We start from the raw sequence: 19,960 nt of genomic DNA, 5'->3' as shown, positions 1-19,960 counted from the left end.
AGGAATTATGCAGATCTCACTGCAGTGCCCCTAAGACTGAGGACCGCTGCTCTGTGTGTTCTAATCCATCCCAGTAAGGTCCAAGCAGAGAACGAGTGGGAAGGCATCCTCCACCTCCACCCCGCAAACCAGATTGCTTTCCAAGAGCTATGTTCCCACTGGTTGTCCTTCCACAGGTATTGCAGTGGATAAGAATGGACTCATGTACTTCGTGGATGCCACCATGATCCGGAAGGTGGACCAGAATGGAATCATCTCCACCCTGCTGGGCTCCAATGATCTCACCGCTGTCCGGCCACTGAGCTGTGACTCCAGCATGGATGTAGCTCAGGTGGGACTCTCTTACTTCTCTCATCATTAAGCAACTTCCAGTTCTTGGCCTGACATTTTCACCTGCTTCCTGTTTGAACTGGAAGAGGAATGGTAGGGTGAGATACGGGCACTGATCACAGGTTGTTTGGAGAAGGCCCCCAGGTGAACTAGGCAGCAAGATGGAGTGGAAAATCTCAGGTAAGAATGGGAGAGAATGTGTAAGAGAGAGGGAAATGCAGCTCAGAGAAGTCAAGTTGGTGACATACTCCAGCCGTTGCAGATTACAGGGTAGGAGTTGCTGTGTAATTACTGTTCTTCTCCATCATTATTGCAGGTTTGAGGCTGTACCATATGGTGTTATGTGTCAATCAGAGCATCCCTGTTAATCAGAAATGATTGCATCCTCACTATATAAACCTTTACTTTGTGCAAGAGTAACTAGAGCACAGCCCTCTGTAATAGTCCCCAAAGTGTGTGTTTAATCAAGGCTCTTAGGGTGGCAGAGAATAGAGGCTTCCTTGAATGTGTAGCATGTTCTCAAACAGCCTGGAATGTACATTCACTTTTCCTGTAAGAGTCTTTTCAACCCTCGGTCAACCTCATAAATTTCAGCTCAAATTTCACAACAAGCTGACAACTTGCTACTAAGATTTTTATTTCAAATTCCACAGAGGAGGAATGTGTTTGATTCAGTTCTTTTTTTCTTTTCTTTTCTTTTTTTTCAGGCAAACACTCAAGTTGAAGTTTCCTAGCCAGCCTGTACTTTGTGTGCCCTTGAGTTACAGTCACCTTTAAAGCTACATAGTCCTTTTCTGTTATTTAGATAAAGATGTCTTACCCAAATGAACATAGCCTTCTCAGGCTCATGGGCTGGATTCCACTGGTCCCTTTTGCAGTGAACAGCCTGTGCACCATATATGAGAGCTTTGACCCTGGTTAACCATCTGGGACTGGGAAACAGCATCACGGGTAGAACTGGCAGTCTACTCTAGTCAGGGCATGTGAAGGTGCAGGAGATGTTTGTCACACGGTCAACAAGGGCAGTGGGCAGCTGGTTCATTGATGCACACCTCTAATGGAATGTGTTAAAGGCTAAGTCTCTTTTTCTAGGTGCATAAAAATCAATGTACATGCCCCACGTTTGAACACTGGATATAGTAGAGCCTGTTCCTTAATGTGTTACCGTGTCATCGACAGGTTCGCCTGGAGTGGCCAACAGACCTTGCTGTCAACCCCATGGATAACTCCCTGTATGTTCTAGAGAACAATGTCATCCTTCGAATCACTGAGAACCACCAAGTCAGCATCATCGCAGGACGCCCCATGCACTGCCAGGTTCCCGGTATTGACTACTCGCTCAGCAAGCTCGCCATCCACTCAGCCCTGGAGTCAGCCAGTGCCATTGCCATCTCTCACACGGGGGTGCTCTACATCACTGAGACAGATGAGAAGAAGATTAATCGTCTACGCCAGGTAACAACCAATGGAGAGATCTGCCTCTTAGCTGGGGCAGCCTCAGACTGCGACTGCAAAAATGACGTCAGTTGCATCTGCTACTCAGGAGATGACGCCTACGCAACTGACGCCATCTTGAATTCCCCATCCTCCTTAGCCGTAGCTCCGGATGGCACCATCTACATTGCAGACCTTGGGAATATCCGGATCCGGGCAGTCAGCAAAAACAAACCTGTTCTTAATGCCTTCAACCAGTATGAGGCTGCATCTCCCGGAGAGCAGGAGTTGTATGTTTTCAATGCCGATGGCATCCACCAGTACACTGTGAGCCTGGTGACAGGGGAATACTTATACAATTTTACATATAGCGCTGACAATGACGTCACTGAATTGATTGACAATAATGGCAATTCCCTGAAGATCCGTCGGGACAGCAGTGGCATGCCCCGCCACCTGCTCATGCCAGACAGTCAGATCATCACCCTCACTGTGGGCACCAATGGAGGCCTCAAGGTCGTGTCCACACAGAACCTGGAGCTTGGCCTCATGACCTATGATGGGAACACTGGGCTCCTAGCCACTAAGAGCGACGAAACAGGATGGACAACTTTCTACGAGTAAGTGGGTTTGTAAAGTATCTCTGCCCTAGCCGGCATCAGGATCAGGATTGGCTGTTTGTGTTGCTTTTAAAATTGCTTAGTCAGGGCCAGGGATTTAGCTCAGCGGTTTCGCCGCCTGCTGCGCAAGCTCAAGGACCCGAGTTCGATCCCCGGTACCATAAAAAAAAAAATTGCTTAGTCACATTGTCTTCCCAACTTTAATGATTTTTCATGGCCTCAAGATATTCATGTCTCTCTCCCTGACTCTTAAGTGATTTGCTCTATTGGGTCTCTGATATTGAACATCCTCCCTACTAGCACTGGGAATTCCTGTTGTCTGCTTGCCATTCAACTTTCAGGATATTGGACACCCACAGCACCTGGAAGATAAAGTGCTGATTAACTTTGCTGATTATTCGTGTTTGCCATGGGTGCGGAAATGAGAACCTAAAAGGCAAGCTCCCAGTGGGGCTCCTGTAATTTGCCAGTAGGTCCAGCAATACTTGATTGCACAGACAGGTAGATAAACTCTGAATTTCCTCTTTAGCAGAAGAAGATCAATACAGATAAAGTGCTAGGTATATTAAAAGATGTGAAAGCTGGTCATATTTCCCTTAACAATTATCTCATACTTAATAGTCTTACCATTTGTTTTGCCAAAAAGCTGTTCTCCCTAGCTCCTGAAGCAGCTCTTGGTCAAGCTGCCTGCTCCTCCAGGTGTTAACCAATGAGATGCTGGTTGGCGGAAACTGCTAAGACCTGATCCCCCCAATCACTGCCTGAGATAGGAATGGAATTTATAAGTATCCAGCTGTCCTTGATGGGGAAGAAGTGCGTTAACCTTTATGTATATGAAGTCCTTGCTTGCTTTCTGTCTGGATGTTGCGGCTAGGTAAAAATACAGTAAGTTAGGGGGAGGATGTCACAGAGTGAAAAGGGAACAAGAGAAAGAACAGAAGATTTCACTGTTGATGACTCCTAAATCTAGCAACATTCATTTCTCATTCGTTTGTCAATGGGCTTGGGAAGATTTAAAAGGCAGCTGTTGCCACCTGCTGGAGATTTGCTGAATTATACAGTTGCTTTCCTTGCTGTGGCTTCCTTCTTTGGACAAAGATGTCTTCTAAAGCCTCTTCACGTTCTTCAGGGCCCTGGGATGTGATCACACTTCACCAGCCAACGTTTCTTCCCTTGAGGGCACCATCCGAGTGCCACCTTTAGCTCTCGCCCCAAGTAGTTGGAGCTGTACTTTAACCCACACACTTCCTGGATTCTCATTTTCCCCTAGTGGCACTTTCTCCTGAAGACGCAGCACATTTAGAAATTATTTGTTGGTTGAAGGCAGGGGAGGGGAATGGGAAAAAAAAGAAGCAGCGAGATATATCATGTACAGGTACAAATTCCCTAGGATGAGTCTTACCATTATGTATATCTAAAACGTAGCAGTAAAATAAAAATAATAATAGAAATGATTTGTTGAGGCTCCTGGGTAAAGGTGAAAGGCTGCTCTAAGGAGCCCCCCTCAGGCTGTCTTGAAAGCCATAGTGAGCGGCTCTGGTGTAGCTCTGGTGTAGCTCTGGTGTAGCTCTGGTGTAGGTCTGGTGTAGGTCTGGTGCAGTTCCCAGCATCCTCCAGCAAGGGTCTCCAGCTTAATGAAAACATAGGTTTGATTCGTACATTTTTAACTTTTTTTCGAGAGTTAGCATAAAACTGAATAATTTTTCTCTTCATTGAATAAGCTGGAGGGGTTTTCATAATATGGATAGATTTGACAATTTCCACTATTTCATTGATAAGGCTGAGATATATAAGGTTTTCTTAGGCTTCCTAGGAAAAAAAAAAAAACGAGGATTGTGAATTCTCTTGGTTTTGTAACACTTGTTATGCATGGTCAGCAAATTGGCTGTTTAAAAATAAACACAAACTCCACTTCCTGTTGGGGCTGTGTGCTCATGGCCAACACTGCATACCCTCAGCCAAAACTCTAGCAAGAAGAGTTAACAGAGTAGTGAGGAAAACCACATAAGGATACTGGCAGACAGTCTGACCTTCAGTGAGAGCATCGTTAAGGGGATCCTGCTTCCCACCCTGTTACACAAAGCAAGGTGCACACTGTCCCATATCTGGCAGCAGTAGCAATACCTTCTGTCTGCATAGAACTTCACAGATAGAGAAGCCGTTTATCTGTTCAACATCACAGTGATCCTGTGAGTAGACATTTGATTGCCCTCGTTTTATACACGATGAAACTGAGGCTCCGAGAAGTGTGCCAGTTCTTCCCAGGCTGCACCGAGAGTCCGTGGTGAAGCAGGCTTATTCAGATGTCCACATCTATTCTTTGCATGATGCACCACTGTCCTGAAACAGGGCTGTGGATGGAATTTGGAGCTCCACCTTTGGACTCCACATGGGAGTTTTTCCTAAACTGGGAGATGTTCCCAACAAGGCAAGCCTATTAATGACTTGGAGCAAAGAGATGTATAGAGAAAAATAACAATAATGACTCACCCTGGTCTCATTTTATGATCAGAAAGTTTCAGGAAGCCCCAGCCTTGGGAATAAGATTTCCCCAGATGCAAAGCCACTGGGTCCTGAGAGAAGTGTCCTGATCAAGGCATGTCCTAAGGGAGCACAGGTTTTCACAGCCTTCCACAAAAGACAGTGTGCTCCTGAGTGACAGGGGCATGGACGTCAGTTCTGCCGCATAATTTCTGATTGACCCTGGATAAGTGAATCAGCCTCTCTGAACCTTAATGCCCACATTTGTCAAATGGCAATAATAATGCATACTATATACTAGAGGCGTCACAGCAATTCATTGAGCTACTCCACTTTTAGAGATTAGCAAAGCACTTGGCACATGGAAGTTGAAGAAAGAACAGAGGCTAATAGAAGATGAGGGTAATTACTAAGCACACCTCTGTCTTCACCCCATCCCTCGGATTCCAAACAAGCGCTGGATCCACAGTGGACACAGGAGTCAGACAGGTAGGGACTTATTTTGGAAAAGCAGAACCAAAGAATGTAGCTTGTACGTTAGGTCTTCTTAATGTCTCACTTTGAATGTATCCTGCTCTCCTCATCCCCAGTACTGCTGCTCTTCTATCTGTGGCAGGTGCAGAGTCTGCCTCAGCCAACTGGGCGCAGAGGCGCAGAACTCAACACCCATGACAGGCCCTCCAGAAGAGAAAAACTGGAAAGAGCTCTCAGTGATGTTCTTCCTGTAAACAGTGGGGAGGGAGAGGATGGTGGATCCCGGAAAGGGGTGGGAGGAACCTGTAGAATAGAGTTCAAGAGTTATTTTCTCGGAGGAGCAGGTTTTGCAACTTGTGAGTCTGGAATGGGCCCCTTTGATAGCTGTCATCTCCTTCTCCCTCCTCTCTGTGCTAGAGATCTGGGCTGGAATGGAGCAGACATGGAAATGCCCATGTGGAAACCCTGTCTCGTCTGTTGAATTCCCAAATAGGAGAAGAGCAGCTGAGGTTTATTTGTGTTCTTTTTATCTAACTAACATGAGTGCAAGGATTTTTGTTCATTATGTCCCTGGCCATTCCCCTAGGACTCTGAACAGTGCCTGGTACATAATAGGTTCTTTGTGAATATTGACTAAAGGAGTTAGATCCACTGGGTCAGCTTTGAGATCTCACTGCTGGAACCCACAGCTCTTACTCCTGCACACATAGTTATTTGCACAGAGAACTGGATCTGCAGATGCTCCATGGAGGAAATGAGCAAAGCTGTCGGTAGCTGAAGCTTCCCAAAAGGGAAAGAGGACATGCTCTTCTCCCTATGGCCCCTACAATTCCAGTCTCTCCCCCAATCCTCTGTTGCCCCAAAGTGGAAGTTCTGGCCCATCTTTCTTCTCTCAGAAGGAAGCACAGCAGCCTTTATACTGTAAGGGTCACCAGACCACAGGGGATGGGATTAAAGTCCTCAATGTGTGTCCCAGAGAACGAACTGACACAGTCCCAACTGCAGCGGGAGGAAGGGCGCTTTCTGTCCCTGAGCACTGTACTAGACATCCAGAACTCAAACACTTACAAATGCCTCCCTTTCTTATTTTAAGTATCTTCTCTGCTTGTAAAACATGAAGGCAAGTCATATTGATTACAAATAATTCCTAACATATTAGAACACACAAAGAAGAGAACAAAGATTACTCAAGATTGCACAGAGAACCAACTCTTAATGTTTAGATGTTTCTGTGTTCAGAGAATTTCTTCTGCACGCAGACACTTATATGCTCTCGAGGAGTATCCTTAATACTCAGCTATTCCACTCAACAATATATGTATTTTTCTGTGGCAGTAAATAAAAATCTATGCCATCCATTTTGATAGCTTCCTAGGTTTCTACTTTATGGATAGATCCTCAGTTACTTAATGAATCTTTCATCAGTGAACATTTAGATTGTTCTAATTTGTCACTATCACAAATTGCATCTAGGTAGCCATCAGAGGGGCAGTTTCTTTACAGGTGAGAAAACCTCAGACTCAGAAGGCCCGAGTGCCCATCCCTCCTTACACACCAGGACCTTCCAGGGAAGGTATTACCTCCCCTGTCTCTCCTCTTGTCACCAGCTTCATGTGGGAGAGCTAAAAGGCCTCCACATGCAGATATTGGAGTCTGTTTCCCTCTCTTGGGGTGTGAGGAGGACCCAGTTTTGGCATGAATGGCTCTTCCAGGGTAAGGAGATACTGTACCCACTAGAACAGTGAGGCTTCTTGTGAAAGGAGGTAGCAGAAAATAACTCCACGCCCTGAGGAAACTAAAGATGACACATAGACAGAAGGCAGAAAAAGTCCAATTTCAGGCCCTTTGCAGGCAGCAGGGTAAGACCACAGTTCAACTGGACTTGGGTACAGAGGACAGCTGAGCTCTACAGTCCCTGGAAAACTACCCAGGAAAGTGCTTGGGGAGCAGAGACATGGGTGGTTTGGGGCAACAGGACCAAGGAACAGGCTACATGAAGCCTGGCTTGCCATGCTTGAGGTGAGACAAAGAGGAAGCATTTGGCCCAGACTGGCTTTTGAGGGGTCTGTGAGGTGACAAGACTGTACCCCAGTAGAGGATTCCAGGTTTGGATGGTCTCAAATGCCAGATTTTGACTTGACTGAGCAGTGACTGGGAAAGTGTGGTTTGCTGAGCAGAGAAGGTGATGAGCAGAGAACATGATGAAATTGATATTTTGGGAAGATTAATCTGGTGGCTTTATAAAGAGCAAAAGATGCTTATAAGTAGCAGTTCTCTTTAACTTAGGAAAGCATAATTAAGTACAGAGACGAGAGGAAATGTTTTTGCTATGATGAAGCCACTTACACCAGCGGGCAGGAGGAAATACCACCACCAGTTCTCAGGGCAGGCTGAGGCTCTGGTTAGGACAGGGTCCTTCAGTGTGGGACACTACCAGCCACTCCACCTTCCACCCTCTTTCTCTGGCCCCATACATCTGTCCCTTGTATAATTCTGAATGTCAGGTCAACCTTCATCTTCACTGACTGTACTTCCAACCAGTGTGTTTCTTCTACCAGCTATGACCACGAGGGCCGTCTGACTAATGTGACACGCCCCACAGGGGTGGTCACCAGTCTGCACCGGGAAATGGAGAAATCCATCACCATTGACATTGAGAACTCCAACCGGGATGATGACGTCACTGTGATCACCAACCTCTCTTCGGTAGAAGCCTCCTACACAGTGGTACAAGGTAAACCCCACCCCAGCATCTCTGTGCCCCAAACTTGCTCCCAGTCCCAGCACTCAGCCAAGTCCAGAGGGAAGAACTCCCTAGCTTGGGGGACTTCCAGACACCTAGAGCGTTCCTCAACTTTCTGTCTTATCCAAACATCCACATGCGGCAACCCAGCTCTACAGAAGAGGAATTAAGATGTATTATATACATGTACCAACTCCCTAAAAAGGAGTGTAAACATCATGTACTACACACACATACTAAGAAAAGAGAGGGGATCTTGTTTTTTTAAAGAAGTCTCAATCAGATTCAGATGTCATTCACACTCAACCAAATATCTAGATACTTGGAAATGTCTACTTATCTGAAAATGTCCATTTTTATCCCTCATCTTTTTTCCCCATGTCTTACCCTGTATCACCACCACTCTCCACCAACAGAGCACACACAGCTTTCTTCTCAAGGGCTATTTATTCTCTTGATCCCACCACTAGATTTGGGGGTTTAGTTTGATTTGGCTTGGTTTGGTTTGGTCTGGTTGTTGTGTTGCTGTTGCATTCTGATTCTCTCTTTCAAACATGTCTTTCTTGAGTTGGTTACCCTGGAGTCTGAAGTCTTGAGCAATTTCTTGCCAGAACCAGGGTCTCCAAGGGTTCTGACCTCCCTGGGGTTATTGCTGCCATTAAACATCCCACATGGTCCAGGACAAGCACCGGGGCAGGCGAGAAAAGGACATGTGCAGATTAATTTTTCTTTTAATTGAGATATAATGTCAGTGGGTTAGCCAGTTAGTTGTCAGAGGATAAAAGTGTCCTCTCGGCAGATAAATGGTGACATTTCTGGACTATCATCCTGAGACAGAGCCTGTTTCAATGAGTCTCTTTCTGCTCTATGGAATGATTAATGATTTAGATTCTGTCCTTCTGTATGCTGGCTGGAGTCACAGAGTGACAGGTACACCCTGGCTCACTCCCCCAGAAGCTGAAATCTCAGAGGCCCACCCTGCCCAGCTCCTTCACCCAGGCAGTTGGGAAGCAGTGTATCTGTAAAAAGAGTTTCTGACTCACACTGCCTTCCTGAAACTTTCCAATAAAGAAAAAGGTCAAAGTCTGATTGACTAGTGTAAATTCGTTCAAGAAGACAAACGGCACATTATTGGCACCCACTGGCTCGCTCCACCTCAGTTATTTGAGTCGCTTGAGAGTTCCCTCTCATGGAGGTGGTATCGAGGTTGAATTAGTGACAATGGCATTAGCAGACGAAAGGGGTCTTTTTCTCTTGAATCTGTTGAAGAAGCCTGGACTTGCTTTGCAATGGATCTGACCTGTGGTTAGACCAGCAACCTTGGGTTAGATGTTAGGCAAGAGAGGGGGAAAAATTAAAATAATTTGCCTTTCATTTACTTTTTTTTTTCATATGAGCTAAAATGTGTATGTTAAAGTTCAGGAATTTGATTGACACAAATTGTGTAGGCAATAGACATTTTTAAATGTTTAAATGTACTATTAATAGTCTTCTGTGAGTAAAAGAAAAATATCACGGCATAATTATTTCTGGAGTGCCACATATTAATAATGTTTTTCTTCACATGGATCAGTAACATCTCTGCTACTCACCTTCACATTGTATGTGTGCTAATTGAAGGCAGCCTTCGATTGACAGCTGCAAAGTACCATGGAAACCTGTAAAAATAGGGGTTCTATTCTCTTCTGACTAATCGAGTGGATAATTTCTTTCCCTCTCCCCACCTCCACTCGTGCTTTTCCCAGATCAAGTGCGGAACAGCTACCAGCTCTGTAATAATGGCACCCTGAGGGTGATGTACGCCAACGGCATGGGTGTCAGCTTCCACAGTGAGCCCCATGTCCTTGCGGGCACCATCACCCCCACCATTGGGCGCTGCAACATCTCCCTGCCCATGGAGAATGGCCTGAACTCCATCGAGTGGCGCCTGAGGAAGGAGCAGATTAAAGGCAAAGTCACCATCTTTGGCAGGAAGCTCCGGGTAAGTGGTCCCACCCAACTTGTTGCCACAAAGTGAAAGGCCACATAGCACACCCTTTCCTCACAGTGCAGAGAAGAATTTCCCAGATTCCAAGCCTTCATTCCTCCTTTCTTCTGTGGAAAGGGTAAGTTCTTGCCTCAGAAGGTAGGTACCACATCCCTTTGGGTCTTGTACCTTGAGGCAAATGTTCTCCATTTCCTAGGACTGAAAAGGGCAGCCATCTCCTGCTAGGGGGTTCACATTATGCTGTAGCTGGGCAACTCTTTGGTCTTCTTTCGCATTTGCCATCTTATCCCCCAATTCTCCCTGTCTGGACAGTTCGACAAATGAATTGGTGCTGGTGCCTACTGTGGGCTGGGTAATTTAGTAAGTACTGGAAGAATAAAACCTGTAAAGTAAGGCCAGGGATTTAGCTCAGTGGTTCCACCACCTGCCGTGCAAGCGCAAGGTCCTGAGTTCCATGTCAGGTACCAAAAGAAAAACAAAACTATAAAGTATATTCTCTTCACTCCAGGCCATATGACAGAACACAGGGCCGCAGAATGGTCACGGGTTAAGTGAAAAGACAAAGGTTCCTCCAGGGTCTGATGGAGTCCTAAGAGCCCAAGGGAAGAGATATCAGCCAGCCTGCAGGGGCCAGGGAAGGCACCCAGAAGGGAATTAACAACCAAACCACAGGAGGACGTTTAAACCAACCCTAGTTTCCCCACTAAGCAAAGTGCCCCAGTCACATCTTCTGAAAACTGATATATAGCATGTATTGAGGACTTCTGTGTCACAGGCATCCTAGTACATGCTTTGCTTGTATTATCTAATTTTAACCTTTTGACAGCCCCAGTGAGGCAGTGACTGTCACCTCCGTTTTTCAGATGAAGAAACAAGTCCAGAAAAGCTAATGACTAAGGATGCAATGGCTAGAACACAGGCAAGCCAGGCCTCAGCCCCGTTCCATCTTTCTCTCTGGCTTGTCCACCAGTTACCTTAACCACTGTCCCAACACAACTTCCTGTTTTGATTCCCTGTCCAACAGATAATCTTAGCACTAGTAGATCGCGGTCCTGTCAGTTACCTGTCACCCGTGGAAACTTGTTCCTACTATTACGCTAAGCCTTTCCCCAGGGTCAGGAGAAGAATATGGAGGCTCCCGGTTTTAATCAGATCCAACACATGTGTACTGTACCCTTACCATCAGCTGTGTGCGTGTGATATATGATGCAGCAAACAAAGCCCCTCACCCCCTGCAGCCTTCATTCAGGGGTGCAGGAGAACAAAAGAGAAGGGCAGATGATAAGTAAACTACTACACAACTAAAACAATCCCAGATCAAGACAAGCACTAGAAAGATAGTAATCCACGGCACATGGCAGAGTTTAACAGATGCTTTGGAACCCCGGAAAGCAGCAGATTCAGCCTCGGCAAACCATGGGCCATAACTTTTGCAGTGTGTTACTAGATTGAAATGCAGTCAGCCCAGGTGACTTCCCTGCAGAGCCAGGCCACTCCTTATTAAGATTCTGCCTTTGTCTGGCTGGAGTTTAATTCTCCACATTAGGTTATCAGCAGTCTCCCATGTTTTTCTTCCTCTGCTGGTATCTGCAAAGTTGCAAGCAGCAGTATCTTCCTAAAGACAAAAATGGAATGAGATTAGTAGCTAAATCCTTAATGACTGGATTTCGGGTCTGTGTAATTGATTTTTGATACGCTGTACTGTAGAAGTTGATTATAAGTAGTAATAGCGCCTTTTCTCTGATAAATCAGTTATGCATTTTGACTAAGTTTTCAAAATAAAGATAAATGTGGCCCTAAAATAAAATGGCTATAATCCCAACCCTGAATATTAAAAATCTTAATAATGGTACTTGTGGTAATTAGCAGAAGTTAGGCACGCAAGTCTTATAACTGAATTTCTGCCAGGGTTAGATTTGCTGGCATCATGTTTATGCAAATCAAAACACAGCTTTATCTATCAACACCTCAACATTTAATTGTCTGGTGTTAGTTCCTGTAACAATAATCACATATCCATTTAGCTCTCTTAAATGAAAATCACTATGAGATTATAACAGGTTGAGTGGACTGAAAATGTAATTTGAAAATGAGGGAGAAAGCCTGGAATTTATTTGCATCTCATTTATTTTAATTCAGTTCATAAACTGTTTAGTGAATGAAATGAAAGCAACTCCTGGAAATTGCAGGGGAGCAGTTGGAAGAAGGGGGAAGAGAAGTGTTGAGTGTGCTGTGGATTAGGGGAGCTTGGGAGTGGCCTCCTCTCTGATGCTTCATAAGCTCGTGGCACAGAGTGTGCAGCCCCCGACTGAAAAGTGTCTGGTGGCACCCGTAAGTTGGGGTCCCCGTGACAGCATGGGCTCCTCTCTTCCTGTCTCCAATCTGGACATTTCTTTTCACTCCTGCTCCACTGTCAGGTGGGGCCATGACATTTTTTGTTCATTCAAAAGATATTTACTACGTGCCAGCTCTATCTGCAGCACCATAGAATGACTAAACTGCAGAGAGAAAGAGAAAACAGGGTCTTTGAAACCAAGGAGTTTACATTTTAGTGAAGAAGACAGTGTAGCTGGATGTGGTGGCAGTAGCCCCAGCTACTTGAGAGGGTCACAAGTTTGAGGCTAGCCTAAGCAATTTAGGGAGACCTTGTCTCAAAATAAAAAACAAAAGGGGATGAGGATGTAGGTAATTAGTTCAGTCCTCAGTAGTACAAGAAATGAGGAGAAGGAGACAGTGCCAATAGTATGATGTAAGCCAATACTACAAGGAAAAGGATGCTTAATTGTATCAGTCAAGAAAAGATAGGCTATAGCCAGGTAACAAATGGACCCTGAAATCTCAGGACCTTAACATGTCACAATCTGAATGAGGCAGGCTGCTCTTCTTAACAATGATTTGCCGAAGGTGCTCTGTCTTGTGATCCTGCCATCTGAAGCCTGTGGCCCCCACAGTTACAGCAGCTGGGGAAGAGAGATTGGATGTTTACAGGCCTGGTCATGCCACACATCCCTTCCACCCAGGCTGGCGAGAACAGAGTTGCGGGACCTCTCAATTCACTGTGAGGAAGCTTGGGCACTGTCTTCTCTGAGTGCCCAAGCAGGAGAAGGCAAAAGGAGATTCGGTGAACTTAAAGCAGAGTTTCTGCGGCTCCTGTCAGGTCTCATGGCTGACAGGGGACCGGGATGGTTTCACAGAGAGTCAGAATCATTTCTGAAGAACAGCAGAAGTATCAGCCAGACAAAGGCAAAAGAAGTGATTGTCTGTGAAAAGGGTCTGGGGGTTTAGCTCAGTGGTTTCGCCACCTGCTGCACAAGCTCAAGGACCTGAGTTCGATCCCCGGTACCAAAAAAAAAGTTTTTAAATGAAAAGGGCCAAGAGACCAGCAAAGGAATGGCATTTCAGAAAGCTCTGAGTCACTCGGGGAGGCCAGAAAGAAGGTGTATATGTAATGGGAGGTGCAGGAGAGGAGCTGGTTGGCTGGGAAAGCACATAGAGTGGACTGTTACACGGGAGGCTGGCGTATATCCTGAGGGCAATGGGGGAGTGTCCCCAGGTTGAATTAGCAGAGTGATATGCAGCATGTGCTGCCCTGGAAAGATCTCTGCAGCTTCCTCCAGTGTAGGGGAAGACAGGTGAAGAGGCAAGAGAGGAGAAGAGGGACCGCATGGAGGCTGTTGCACTAACCCACACAAGCGCTGAATCACTAGCAGGGAAGAGATAAAGAGAAAGACTGAGAAAGTTGAGAGAGATTCAGCAGGTACAGTTAACAGGATGGGCAGATAGCAGGGCTGCTGTGTTGTGCTGACCTTCTGAGATGGCTTCCCCATCTCCTGTGACTGGGAAGGGTGGGTGGCCCCCCAGGCTCTGTGGGCTATGAGGAGTGAGACTGGAAGCTGACACCAAGACAGACATGAGACTGTGGTGGCTCCACCCCTGCCTTTTGCACTGGGGAAGAAGCCGAATGAAGTTGAAAATGCAGCCATTTAGCCAACATGGGTAATAGCAGGGACTGTATGCATTGTTCCTCCACGGATGCCAGGGAGTTTAGTGTGGGGTGGCAACTGGTGATACCATGCATTGAAGCAAATGGCCTGATTTTCCCAGGGACTGGCCAGCTCCTGGAAGTCTGGCCAATTGCAGGGTCTGAGATTCCAAGATTCCAAGTATCCCTAGAGTTGAAAGAAAATCAAAATTCCCGGCAAAGCCACCATGATAGAACCATGCCAGTAACATTCTGAACCACCTCACTGCCTCATCTTGCCACAGTCCGACAGTTAGAGACGTCTCTCAGCAGAGGAAAGTGACAGCCTCTCTCCTTGCAGACTGGGAAATTTTTAGATGGACGGACCACATCCTTCCACCAAAAATTATATAATGTTTTAGCCAGTTGGGGAAAGACTTGTCATTTGAGAGTCACCCCCCACACACACACACACACACACACTGTCCTCCACTCCTTCCTGTGTCGCCTCAGTCCTTTCAGAAACATTAGGAGCAGTTACATCACAGCATCCACAAGCTTCATAGGCACAAGGACTATGTCTCTCCTGTAGCCCTGGTGCCAAGTCCCATGTGGTAGGGACCCAGACACAGGTACAAAGGAAGATAAATAGGGCACGCTCTCTTTTGACTACTGCTTCAAAGTGTTTAGTGTATAAATCCGCCCTTATCCCAACAGGTATGAATTTACAAACACAGGACCCTCTCTCTGGAGTCTTCACTACAAAACAGGAAATTCATTCAAATTAGCATAATAAAAAATGGCACAATGGTCTCACCTAAGAGGCCACAAGACATATGCTGGCCTTAAAGACTCCAAGATGTCATCAGCTTCAGCTCACTCGCTCTCTCTCTCTCTCTCTCTCTCTCTCTCTCTCTCTCTCTCTCTCTCTCCCCCTCCCCCTCCCCCTCTCCCTCTCCACCTCTTCCTCTCCCTCTCTCCCCTTCACAGCCCACCCCCACCCACCCCAACAGTGCTGATCTTGGCAGTGGAGCCTGTGCCCTCTTCACATTGTGGGCACAGGTAGACTTGGCCAGAGCCATCACCAGGCTTTCATTTTCTTGGCTTAGTAAATGGAGAGGAAAGGAACAGAGATCTCCCCACAGGATAAGTTTTTGTAAAATCCTATGAACTGTGATTGGCCTGGCTGAGATAGAGTTTACATCTCTGAGCCAATCAGTGGTCAGGGAGATGGGAGACCTGCGATTGGACAGGCCCAGGTTGCAAGCCCACATTTGTATCGTAGTAGACATCTCAGTAAACCTCCTGGACAGAGGAAGGCTTGGAAAAAGGGAGTGCTACAAAGAAGGAAGGAAGAGACGCTAGGATTTAAACACACACACACACACACACACACACACACACACGCACACGCTAGGTATATTCCACAGCCTGAGTTCCTCCAAAGCCTGATCCGGAGGCAAACCCCTGCCCTGAGCTTCTGTTGAGGCACCATTGAACCACCCCACCCACTAACTCTTACCCAGCCAGACTTTTTCTTAGGCCTTTGGAAGAAGGAACTGAAACCTATCCCTTCTATGAAAGCTTGAAACTTCTGCTGTATCCTAAAATTGGTTTTTTGCCTGATTCTCTCTGTAAGCAAAGGCATATAACCACCCTCTAGGATATTTCTTCCTGATTATGATTTACATACAGATTGCAAAAGCAAGAAACAGCTACACTTGTACGTAGCAGAACAAAAGAAAAATTGCTTCCAAGATAATCTTTCATCATGATATTGATAGTCATGTTATTAGTATTCCAAGAAGAAGTAGGAGGTAGTAATTTTGTTTTGGTTTCCATTAATTAATACGACATTGAAATTACATGTTGGCGTGCGTTACTTTCACTTATGTGGGAGATCACAGTGACACAGGAGTGGGGTACGCATGTGCATGCATGAACACACACTTGTGAACTCCATTCTGCATGGATCTGTTAACGTACATGGGTCATCACGAAAGCCTGGGCTTTATGCTTCCTGCCACAGGGTTTTCATTCTTCACTTGAGTGATGTTTGTTTGTCCAGCACCTGTTGTCATCTTGCCATTCTACCGGCACCGAGTGAACATCGGTGAACAAAACAGATGCGACTCAGTGGAGCAATATGAGCAAAGCTTGTGCACAGAGAAATAGAAACATGTGGTAAATTTAATATCCACTTACATAATACATAATTAGGGGGCAGGCCTCCGCAAAAACATCAAACAGCGTATTCCCTAAGCAAGCATTACTTTTGAACAACTTCCTGCTTGAGATGGTATAATGGAAAAGTGAAAAAAATCCTCATGGAGCTTACCCCATATTATGCCTTAACAAGGGGAAGCAGATAATAATGTAATAAATGGACCAGTAATGTAAAGAAATTGTGATATGTGCTTAAAGAAAATAGAGGGTAAGGGGAATAGGGAACACAGTGTATGAGTTGGGTTAAGACCACTCTGAAATCTGAGAAAAGAACGTCTGGGCTGAGAACTAACTGAAAGAAGGAGGGAACTGTCTGTGTAGAGCATGGAAGAAAAGCCTTATATGCAAAGGCTTGAGCACGAGCAAAGGCCCTGAGGCAGAAGAGGCCATTTTTTGAATGCTGAGCAGAAGGAAAACTTATGTGGCTGGAGCCAACTAGCAGAAACTAAGGCCAAGGGAACAGGGCCTTCTTGGCCCTGATAAAATCTTAGAAACACTGGAGCACTCTGCAGAATGACCCCCCCACTTCCCCACCCCCACAGTGAATACTGAGGAGCACGAATCCAGAACGCTTGCCTGTTGAACTGCAGCTCACACTCAGGTTCCCAGCAGAGCAACACTTCTGGGAAGCATCCTTGTTGGCCAGTTACGGCTCCCTGCTCCTGTCCATTCCCACAGTTCTTTTCCTGTGAATATACTAAATGCTGCCCTATGTTTTAGCTTTGGGCTCACCTGCCTTTATCTTCCTCAGACCAGTAAGTCCCATGAGCACAGAAGCCATTCCTGCCTCTCTTTCCTAGATGCCTATTGTAGTAAGACGCACACAGTAGGTGTACAGTAGATAGTGAACGAACGAACGGGATGATTTTTTTTTTTTTGGTGCTAGGGATCAAACTTAGGACCTTGTGCTTGTGCTTGCAAGGCAGGCAGTGGAACCACTGAGCTAAATCCTCAGCCAGAATGGGATTTTTTTAAGTTGATGTCATGAACAGTCCCTCTCTCCTGCCTCTGCCTGTTAATGCCAGGTCCCAGGAGCCCTTCCAGACTTGCTTTTCGGAGTAAAGCCTTTCAGATGTTTGGCAATCAGAGGTGGCCCTCGTCACATTGCCTTTTCGCAGTTCTCCAGGTTAAAACTTCAGATGTCAGAGTGGGCCAGGTTCGTATACTGACCATCTCCAACCTCCGAAGTCACACGTGTTCATGGAGCACCAAGCGCGTCCCAAAACAGCAGGAGCACCAGGAAAGCGACACTAAACTCCCTGTCCGCTGGGAGCTCACAGGCCATCACACATGGGAAAATGAAGGAATCCGCAGCGACAGTATGGCTTTGGAATGACAGAGTTAATCAGTGTCACAACCGCAACTCAAATTCAGGTCTTCCCACCTTTCCACTCACCAAAACAGCAAGCCATTCCAAAAACTAATGTTTGCTTGAGGAATACATTATTTAATGTGTTTGCAGAGCTTACCCTGCTAATGATGCATTATTTAAGCTAATATGAAATTTATGGCAAGTTATTTTGTCTGCACAAGTGCTGATCCCAGTGCCGCATCCAGTCTGATCGTGTGGGAGCTGGGGAGAGCCCAGTGTAAATCCCAGAGGACTGGCCCAGAAAGGAAATGAAGATGTCAGCGCACCAGGCTTCTCCTCCACCTCAGTGAATACTCAACTCTCCAAGGCGGGCACTGCTGCCTTCAAACATGAGAGAAGCTCGCAACCTCCCTCGCTCATCTTGTTTGGGTTTCCCTTACTCCAAGCGGAATGAGAAGGGTCTTTCAGTGTGCCTAACCCAAATCTCTCCTCCTGCGCTGCAGTTCCATTTCCTGGAGGGGATCCAGCCCTGTGTAATTTCCTCCTCCCCATTTCTCCAGTCACCAGCTCCTGTCATTGCCCCCAGAGCTAAGTTAGAGTCACCAGTTAGAGGCCCAGCAGGACCATTTTGACAACAGTGTTTCCTTTTCTCTGGGTTTTTTACAAGCCTCCCCATGACAGGCGTGTGCTTGGTGAGATCAAAACATTCTGGGGGCCAGTTCCTCAGAGGAAACTGCTTCCCAAGGTCTGCCCTCTGCAAAAATAAAAACTAAGCTAAATAGCTGAGTTTTATTAACTGGGGAAGCCAGGCTGAGGAAAATGCCCGATGATTAAAAATAATAGCTTCCTTACAAACACAAAGTTGTATTAATTTAAAAATTGGTTTTCTCTATCACTGAATTCCTACCGAGCCGGCTGGGAAGGGAATTGTGCTGATCCTGGCAGTGAAAATATTTCAAAATAACTTTTATGTTCTCCAGGAAGCCTCAAGGTTAATTTAAATATCGCTAGACGGGTAGTTTAATTCAGAATAAGAGAAGAGTGTGGCTAAATTAAAGCTCCCGCGTGCTCTAACTGGGGGGCAGCACCCACGAAAGCCACACTTGCCTGTCCCAGGACCCTGCACCGTCTCTCCCACAGCCCAGTCACCTCCTCCTGGTGAATATTCTTGATTAAATTACACAAGAGTCCTGAACTCTGCTTACCTTTCAATGAGTTTATTGTGTTTAATTTTTAGAAGGATTGGACATTCTTATAGAAATTTCACATTTCAAAAGTTAACTCCAGAGCCAGGCATGGTGGTGCACACCTGTAATCCCAGCACTCAGGAGGCTGAGGCAGGAGGATCATCTAGAGTTCAAGGCCAGCCTGGGCTACCTGGTGAGTTCAAGGCCAGCCTGAACTACATAGCAAGACCTTGTTGCAAAAAAAAAAAAAAAAAAACTTCAACCAGTGGTATCAAAATTTTATTCCCAGGAACATGGTGAGTTTGGGAGTGAAAACCCACCCTAATATCAACAGTTATTATCAATAGTTAATCACTGTCACTACTTTTTTAATAGTTGGTGGATCCAGGCCAGGGGCCAGAGGCCTCATCAGCTCCAGGTAATCACAAACCAGATGGTGGCAGCCAGAGGTTGAGGACCTTCTTCTGTATTTGCCCAGTGTTTTGTCTTTCTGTAATCTTGACACCCTCAGATATGAATGTTGCTGTCATGGTAGCCATGATTATACCTATGGTTTCCGTGTTGGTCTTTTTCCTGAGAGCGTGCATATGCACGTGTATAAAACTTCGTGGCTCTGATACATGATAGTGATTTACCTGTCAGTCTTTCCCAGGTGACTGAGGATGGATAGGGCCTTGTTACAAGCCCACAGCCCACAGCCCCTTTGCCTTTGGGGCTGATCCAGCCGGAAGAGGGTGAGGGTGCACAGAGAGTGCCAGGTGCTTTACAGTTCCAGCCCGATGGCGGCCCTGGGCCACAGTCCCAACCCAGCCTCGGGGTCAGCCTAGACTCAGGAGGACAGGCTCTGGGTCAGGTCATGGCGCTCCCGCTTGCCGTATGTGCCAGCGTGCAGGGCTCACTTATAACTATGCATGCGTTGTGCATACAGTGGGGCTGGTGGGAGTGCTGTGGGCCTGCATGGCACAGGCAGAGACGCACAGCCTAAGAATGACAGATCCACTGGGGAGCCCAGGTTACCGGTGAAGAGTCGCAAAAGGGAGAAAACAAGGGGAAAGGAAGAGGAGAAGGGACGATAGCCCGGAGGCCAGGAAGGAAGTCACACAGTGGGGAGTCATCAGCAGCTGCCTCCAGGAGCCCTGAAAATCCTTCCTGCATCCATTCAGCTAAGGAGGTGTTGAAGAGGCCCTGCACTAAAACTCTTAAGC

General features: G+C 46.3%; 1 protein-coding gene across 18 annotated transcripts in view; it reads left to right on the top strand.

Annotated features, from left to right (window-relative positions):
- Tenm2 (teneurin transmembrane protein 2) overlaps positions 1 to 19,960 on the top strand; it is a 1,248,268-nt gene that overhangs the window by 1,211,731 nt on the left and 16,577 nt on the right. For all 18 annotated transcript variants that reach the window (XM_087194517.1, XM_087194513.1, XM_087194515.1 and 15 more), the window contains 4 exons: positions 177 to 331; positions 1,510 to 2,384; positions 7,898 to 8,073; positions 9,828 to 10,063. In XM_087194517.1, coding sequence (XP_087050643.1) covers positions 177 to 331; positions 1,510 to 2,384; positions 7,898 to 8,073; positions 9,828 to 10,063 — 1,442 coding nt within the window. The remainder of the gene's footprint in view (positions 1 to 176; positions 332 to 1,509; positions 2,385 to 7,897; positions 8,074 to 9,827; positions 10,064 to 19,960) is intronic.

This window comes from Heterocephalus glaber, unplaced genomic scaffold (genome assembly GCF_053883595.1).
Source record: "Heterocephalus glaber isolate CG9 unplaced genomic scaffold, H.glaber_assembly_v1.0 deba00001606, whole genome shotgun sequence".
In the NCBI taxonomy this organism is placed as follows: Eukaryota; Metazoa; Chordata; class Mammalia; order Rodentia; family Bathyergidae; genus Heterocephalus; species Heterocephalus glaber.
Note: the sequence above shows the minus strand (reverse complement) of the source record. Positions and strands in the feature narration are given on the sequence as shown.